The 7,854-nt window shown below is 48.5% G+C and overlaps 2 protein-coding genes across 2 annotated transcripts; both read left to right on the forward strand.

Annotated features, from left to right (window-relative positions):
- Window positions 1-1,098: 1,098 nt before the first annotated feature.
- Window positions 1,099-4,751, forward strand: LOC117842232 (protein DETOXIFICATION 40). Its single transcript, XM_034722607.2, has 7 exons — window positions 1,099-1,569; window positions 1,725-2,356; window positions 2,571-2,627; window positions 3,203-3,441; window positions 3,732-3,850; window positions 4,045-4,131; window positions 4,398-4,751. Exons 1-7 carry the CDS (start codon window positions 1,270-1,272, stop codon window positions 4,467-4,469), a joined length of 1,506 nt encoding a protein of 501 aa, XP_034578498.1. The 5' UTR covers window positions 1,099-1,269; the 3' UTR covers window positions 4,470-4,751.
- A 572-nt stretch (window positions 4,752-5,323) lies between these two features.
- On the forward strand, window positions 5,324-6,245 carry LOC140221724 (uncharacterized). Its single transcript, XM_072291557.1, has one exon. It carries the CDS (start codon window positions 5,557-5,559, stop codon window positions 5,899-5,901), a length of 345 nt encoding a protein of 114 aa, XP_072147658.1. The 5' UTR covers window positions 5,324-5,556; the 3' UTR covers window positions 5,902-6,245.
- The last annotated feature ends 1,609 nt before the right edge of the window (window positions 6,246-7,854 follow it).

The following is a 7,854-nucleotide window of genomic DNA, read 5'->3' on the forward strand; positions in this document are numbered from 1 at the left end:
TACTGGTCAGTGTTACGAGTATCTCTGGATTTCTTCCTTTTTGAAAACCATCTCTGCATTTCTGGTACTGCATGAAGCTGCTTTTGCGGCAGCAGGTTGAATTTGTTGCGGTGGTTAGCATTTGGGTGTCATATGCTGTTGTGGCAACTGACAAGGACCTTGCAGATTCTTTGTGTGCATTGTGCCGCATGCCCGCATTGATGTGCAGTATGCAATCAGTGCAGTTAAATGAGAAGCCTTGCATTGTGCATCGACATTCGACAAGCTGAATACTAATAGTACAAATGCTGCAGCTAAATGCAACCAAGTTTGCATTGACAAGCTACTCCCTCCATCCTAAATTACTATTCATTTTAACTTTTCTAGATACATCACTTTTGCTATGTATCTAAATATATATTTAGTAGGAAAATCAAAACGAATGGTAATTTGGAACGGAGGGAGTAGAAAATACTTGATACATAAAAAGTACACAACAAAAAAGGGTCACTGATTTGACAGTGGAAGTAGTAACTCATAAAAATGTACTGCTTTCTAGTGATCATCTTATCTGAAACCTCTCTATTAGTACTTCGACCAAATTAAGAAGCACTGCAGTACTAGCCGTGCAGCAGTGATGAACTAGTACACCAAGGGAGAGAAGCTAAACTATGTTGGCGCGAGTCCCTGGATCTGATGCATGTGCGAGTGATCACGCGCCTGGTCCATGCATCTCGCACCAAGACAGTGGTCGCTGGTCAGAAAAAGGCAAAGATTCCCCCCTACTTGGCGAAGACCTTGTCAGTTAAAAAATTCCTAAGCGTTTTCTCATTAACAAAACACTCCGATTCAGCCGGAAATCTGGAGGCATCTCATCTGTGCAGCTAAATTAATGAGCATGTTTTAGCAGAAGTGACACGCCGAAAATGGTTGCTTCAGAAACGGACACGCTCTTGACGTCCTAAATATTCAAAGACGACGAGCCAAACAGAAAACCCGGAAGCGACAAAAGACACATAGCAGGCTAGCGGCAACCTTTTGCGGTGGCGCCGTGCCCGGACGGCGTCGCCTTTTCACCTGCCGCCGCTGTCCTCACTCGCTCCCTCATCACCTAATAATGCAAAAAGATCTTGTCGTCACCGAGCGCGAGCGCGACACGGCACAACACATCGCCGTACGATCTTATCACAAGCTACGCGCCCACGCACCAAAACATCTTTGCTTGCGCTCGCGCGCGGCCGCCGCGGAATACGCATCAGCGTCACGATCGAGATCTCGATCTCTCTATCGATGGGTCGGACGACGGGTGACCACCACGCCGTCGACGGCCGGCTGGAGGCGCTGCTCTCCGGCGGCGCCGGCGACGGCGAGCGCGGCGGTTCCGAGCCATGGCTCCGGCGCATGGCGGCGGCGGCGGCGCTGGAGCTGCGGCTGCTGGCGCCCCTCGCCGCGCCGGCCGTGGTGGTCTACATGCTCATCATCGTCATGTCGTCCACCACGCAGATCGTCTGCGGCCAGCTCGGCAACGTCCAGCTCGCCGCCGCCTCCCTCGGCAACAACGGCATCCAGGTCTTCGCCTACGGCCTCATGGTACGATCGCAACCCTACTGCAACTTACACACTGTGTATACCGTATACGTACGTACACACACATTATGTATACTGTACAGCTCTACGTACGTATACGTCTGTGCATCCGTAGACGACGTAGCTGATGAGCTAGTGGTCGGTGTACGTGCGTGCAGCTGGGGATGGGGAGCGCGGTGGAGACGCTGTGCGGGCAGGCGTACGGCGCCGAGAAGTACGAAATGCTGGGCGTGTACCTGCAGCGCTCGACGGTGCTGCTCATGGCCACCGGCGTGCCGCTCGCCGTCATGTACGCCTTCTCGGAGCCCATCCTCCTGCTGCTCGGCCAGTCGCCGGAGATCGCCGGCGCCGCCGCGGAGTTCGCCTACGGCCTCATCCCGCAGATCTTCGCCTACGCCGCCAACTTCCCCATTCAGAAGTTTTTGCAGGCGCAGAGCATCGTGGCGCCCAGCGCCTACATCCTCGCCGCCAGCTTCGTGCTCCACGTGCCGCTCAGCTGGCTCGCCGTCTACGTGCTGGGCCTCGGCCTGCTCGGGGCCTCGCTCACGCTCAGCCTCACGTGGTGGGTTCTTGTTCTGGGCCAGTTCGCGTACATTGTGTGGAGCCCGCGGTGCAGGGATACGTGGGCTGGATTTACCTGGGCCGCCTTCGCTGACCTGCCTGGTTTCGCCGGTTTATCCATCGCGTCGGCGGTGATGCTGGCGCTCGAGGTGTGGTATTTCCAGGTGCTCATCCTTCTCGCCGGCTTGCTGCCGGACCCGCAGGTCGCGCTGGACTCGCTCACTGTCTGGTGGGTACCCACTTCTTCCTTTGTTGACTCTCTTCGTTTTTCAGTATCCTAAGCTCAACTGAAAAATGGAAGCTCTGAATCAAATACTGAAAAACTGCAGTCCGAATTTGGGCCACAATAACTAACTGTTTCCTTTGCTGACTGATTTCATTTTACCGTGTTTGAAAAAACAAATGTCTGCACGGACTTTACTTGCTCCTCATTTTGTCTGCAGTACTTCGATCCAGTCATGGGTGTTCATGATCTCTGTGGGCTTCAATGCAGCTGCCAGGTTAGTTCATCCTTTATCTCACTGTATTTTTCACCTGTTGGGGACAATTTTTTTTTAAAAAAAATACAAGACATTATGGATAAAATATGCATCTAGCGAGTCCCCTGTTTCATGTACTACCGACAGAAATCTGAAAATGCGTGAAATATTACATTGCACAGTACCTCACCGTACACTAGGGGCACATGTCTCTGAAAACTTTCAACAGTTCAGCGCCGCTTCCTCAGTTCCTCCGATGTTGCACTCACATGCCCTACCTGCATCATCAAACTACGCATTCGTCCCATCTTCCATGCCCTGACCGGAAGGAAAGCGCTGAAAAACGGAATGCCATGTATGCAGTGACTCCATGCATTGCCGATGCCGTAGTTTGAGGCACATGAAGATGCCGTTCTACCAATGCTAATGCAGTGCAATTTCCTATACAATCTTCACCGCATTGGAAATAGCAAATAAACAGATTTTTATAAATTTTAAATTCCATTTACCAGATTTTAGGATCTCAAGTCGGTAGTCTTATCCGTATCAAGAATTTGTTTGTCTGAACTCTTGTCTGAAGAAGTTCTGCACTGCAGTGTGAGAGTAGGAAATGAACTGGGCGCCGGCAACCCCAGGTCTGCCGCGTTCTCTGCGTGGATGGTCACGGCCCTGTCGGCGTTCGTATCAGCAATTGCCGGTCTCGTCACTTTCCTGCTCAGGGACAAGCTCAGCTACATCTTCACCACCGGCGAGGTCGTTTCGCGCGCCGTAGCCGACCTGTGCCCCTTGCTCGTTGGGACCATTCTGCTCTGCGGGATCCAGCCCGTGTTGTCAGGTAAGGTTTCAGCAAGCGTGCTTCTCCTTATCCTCATTTTTTTGTTATTTGACTTGAAGTGATCGTTAAGTGTAGTATTTTCAGAGTTCAGACCTATGGTTTTTTCGAAGGTTTATTAGCTAGATTGAATCTGTTTAAGGGCCTTCAGCTTGACGTATGTTAATTCACTGGAAAATCAACTTCGGTTTATTCATCTTTGAGCCAGCAGATTATCTGGAATCCTTGAGTGATGCTTCTGTTCACTTCGAAATCAGCTGACACTGAATATTTTGTTCACTGGACTGATGAAGGTGTGGCCGTTGGCTGTGGGTGGCAAGCAATGGTAGCCTACATCAACATTGGATGCTACTACTTCATCGGCATTCCACTCGGTGTGCTTCTTGGATTCAAGTTTGACTTTGGAATCAAGGTACGGCTGATTCTGAACGTGTTACATTTTAAATCTGATTTCTACCATCGGAGATAGTAAAAATCACTGTCCATATTCAGTTGACTTATCAGTTGTCGGCTGGAGAAACTGAACAACGGTTATGAGTACTTGTCCGTACCGTAAAAGAGCCCAACGGAGGTTATTATGACAATCTGATCTGTACCACATTTCAGGGATTGTGGGGAGGCATGATAGGGGGCACCCTGATCCAAACACTTATACTGATCTGGATCACGTTGAGAACTGACTGGAACAAGGAGGTAAGTGAGCCACCTTTGATGATCATCAGTCCTCTCGGTAACCACGGTCGTCTCGCTGACAAATGATCCACAAATCTATCTCGCATGCTGGATCGTATCTAGGTTATGCGCCGGTGCAGCATTTTAGGGCAATATTCTAACCAAGTTCATGCTCGTGTGATCATTTGGGATCTCTAATTGGTCTTCTCTGCATTGGGCACTAAAAAAATGTAGTCCGCCTGTTTTGCAATAACTTGTTTCCCTTTTCTTTTCTCATCTGAATTTAGGTCGAGGAAGCGCGGAAAAGATTAGATAAGTGGGACGACACAAGGCAGCCTCTTCTCGCAGACAAGGAGTGATGATGTCAGGAGTGGATGACGAACCAATATGCAGCTCAAGTTGATCCAGTCTGCAGTATATTTCAGTTGCCATCCGTTCTGCCGCTGCTAACTGCAATGATAGACCACTCAGTTAGGAGATGTACTGATGCGTAGTTTTTTTTCCCCCGGGAACATGTCGTGTCCACTAGTTCACTCGGTTCTCCTATGAGATCGTGCTAAATTTCAGAATTCACAAGCAATTCTTCTCGTCTAATATCATGCTAAATAGTATAAAATGAATTATGAGAGAGGTTATTTTCAGATTTTCTTTGTATTTACATCATGAAGATCCACGTATAAGTGTGCGATGCGCTATTTTCCATCCTTCCCCAACCCCCATACAGAACGACAATGATCTGGTGCAGTATTGCACGTGCAGTGATTGCCACTGACACGTGGGCCATCCAAGCGTAGGGTCTTGGATAGCCCACGCGCTGCACATGCAGTACTGCACCGAAGCATTGTTCCATAAGTGGAAGGTTGTGGAAGGTTTGGTGAACTAGTCGGTGTGAATTTCTTGCGGTAGCACTGTTGGTAGCCTGGTACCTACTAAGAGATTAGGCGTTTAAAGGCGAGCAGATATTTGAAGCCCATCAATATTAGTACCCTCCATCTCATGAAAACGAAGGGGGAGAAAAATTGTAAGGTGTACAGCATCCTTTCAAATCACATGGAAAGTACAGAAATCCTCTTCTCGTACTGGAGAAGTGGAAATCACATCGAAAGCTCATCGTTCGTACAGATTGAAATTTCGAACCCAAGGCTTTAAACTGCTCTCCTTCTCAAATCGAAGAGAACCAAATAAAGAGGGGCAAGATGTGATCGCGTGACAAAAGTTCACTACAGAAACCGTGTGATCCATCGTTTTTGTCTCCGTAATGACCTTGAAAAACTCACACAATCGTAAGCTAGAGTCAGCCTCTGCTGGACAGAGCTACACACGTTGCCGGTGCAGGCAGAGGCAGCCTATATAACAGGCACACAAGAGCTCATACCACCAAGCTCCTTCTCCTCCCCCTCCTCCTGGCTCGTCGCTGCTACCAAGCTGTCGCGATCGCAAAATAAGATGCAGCTGCCGAGTGCGGCGACGCCGTCCGCCGCCGCCTACGCCAAGGTGGAGAAGATGGACGCCGAGGAGGTGCGGCACCTCAAGGCACAGTACCTGATCCACAAGGTGCTGGTGGAGGCGACGGCATCAGCAGCAAGGCCGCCGAGGCGGCGCCCCCCGGCGCTGGCGAGGGTGAGGGCGAGGATCGGCGTCCGGCTGAAGAAGCTCAGGCTCGCCATCCGTGGCGTCAGGGTGCGCGCCCGCCGCGCCGTGCGGAGGCATCTCAGGAGCCTGAGGAGGCTCATCGCGCGCGGAGGCCAGGGATCATCGGTGAAGCTTGCTGCAACAGGGTCTCCCTCCTGACGCCTTTCTCTCCCTGATGGCGCGCAGCAACGACGCATCCGGAGGCCACCGTGCTCTGTTCGGTTACGAACAATGCAATCACGGTGGCAGTGTAGTGTACACTACCTACTTGACGTACTTGTCCATGCATGGGCTCGATCGCACCGAGACGAACAGACAGAGACACTGGCGGGTGACGGTAGCAGATATTCCCCACGATGTGTAGGATACGAATTTGGTGTGGTTGTTGATATTCTGAGACGGTATCATTTCAAATACGACATTCCAATTAATCTGTAACAATAATCATGGCATGGAGCATTCATGTGCATCATCTCTAGCATCATTGCATCTTTTGAGCCCAATTGATTTACTATTGGACTTGAAATTAAATTAAAAACTTGACTTTTAGCGTGTACCTTGTGAAGCAACTTAGATTTCTACTATAGAACCTATACTATGGGATGGCTTGATAAATTAGTGCTTCTCAAAACATGAATTTAGGTAACTTCTCCTAGATTTTTAGAGGCCATCTTGAGGCCAAACAACTTATCAAAAAACCCCAAATAATATTCTGGGAAGAATTTTCATTTCAAACCTACGGTAGCTTTATGATGCAAGCAAAATGGATCACCCTTGATTTACTATCTCCTTGATTTATTTCATGATTTTTGGAGATCTCTAGGTTGTCCAATTTGAATTGCTATTTTTAATCAGTTCTGTGTATTTCGTTTCGGTCCCGGCAGCCCTTTCTTCATTTAATCTTCATAAATCCATCCAAAACTCTTAGAATAGCTGTTGTTGATATTTTGTGCGGAATTTCTGTAAAGTTTTGCGGAATTTTCGTAGGTTTTGCGGAGTATCCGGAGATTTTTGCGGATTCTTCGAAATTTTCTCTTATCTGGGAGAGTTGCGGAAACCCCGTAACTTTTTTTGGAAAACTCCGTAGTTCCGGAAATCTCCGTAAAATTGTTCGGAGATCTCCGCAGGTGCTAATTCCCTCTTGTTCCATCCGTATGACGTTGTTTTCTCCGTGATGCGCTGGCCATTTCCCGTGCCACGTGGCCTCAGCCCATCCGCTAGGTGCCTAACGCCGTCCGCACCCTCCCCATAAAACTCTCGAGGCTCTCCCTCCTGTTTTCTCTCTCCCTCACTCTCGAGCTTCTGTCGCTCCTCCTGCTGCTGCTCACCTCCGCCATCGCCCTAGGCAGGAGCTGGCCGGCCAAGCTTTGGCCAGGCCAGGGACGAGCTTCCCCTCCTCCACGTCGACCTCCCCCACGCAAGAATCAGACTGCAGCAAGCTGTTCTTCGAGTTCTTCTTCCTCAACTCTGGTGAAGCAAGTCCAAGCCCGATCTCCTCCATCGCCGCTCTACTCCAACTTGCGGCTCTCTAAATCATCCTTCCCCATCCTTTTTGAGGTTCCCCTATGATTTTTCCCTCCTCTCTCCTTCATTGAAAGCTACTCCATTAACCTACATGGAAGGTTATCTCCATTGACGTTGCATGTCATCCAAACCTTCGTGCATGTTGTTGCTATGATCTAAAACTGAATCTCCATCACCTAAAGAAGATCTAGGATCAAACCCCATTGCAATCGGTCATCAGAATCATCGGCAATGCCATTTTCAGGAACTTGACGAGTTATTTACAGTTTTGCCATTGACAGAAAACGTGAATATATCCTTGTTTTGTGTAGGATTTAAATGTTCTATCATGTATTGGATGCTTTGAATTGGTGTACTTGTATGATAAAAACAGCTGACATTCTTCTATGCACTCATAATATCCTAAGATTTGCATTGCTACTAATGAGATGTTAAAAACATGACTAATTCTCTAAGGCTCTAAGTATTAAGAAACAAATTCTACTAGTTTTGTCATGATGTTTAGTACAGGTTAAAAACATGTTTGCTCTAAAGATTATTACTTTAATCTCTAGTTAATTAAATATATGTTTGTCTCGTTGTTTGCAT

The sequence above is a fragment of the Setaria viridis genome, chromosome 2 (assembly GCF_005286985.2).
Source record: "Setaria viridis chromosome 2, Setaria_viridis_v4.0, whole genome shotgun sequence".
Taxonomy (NCBI): domain Eukaryota; kingdom Viridiplantae; phylum Streptophyta; class Magnoliopsida; order Poales; family Poaceae; genus Setaria; species Setaria viridis.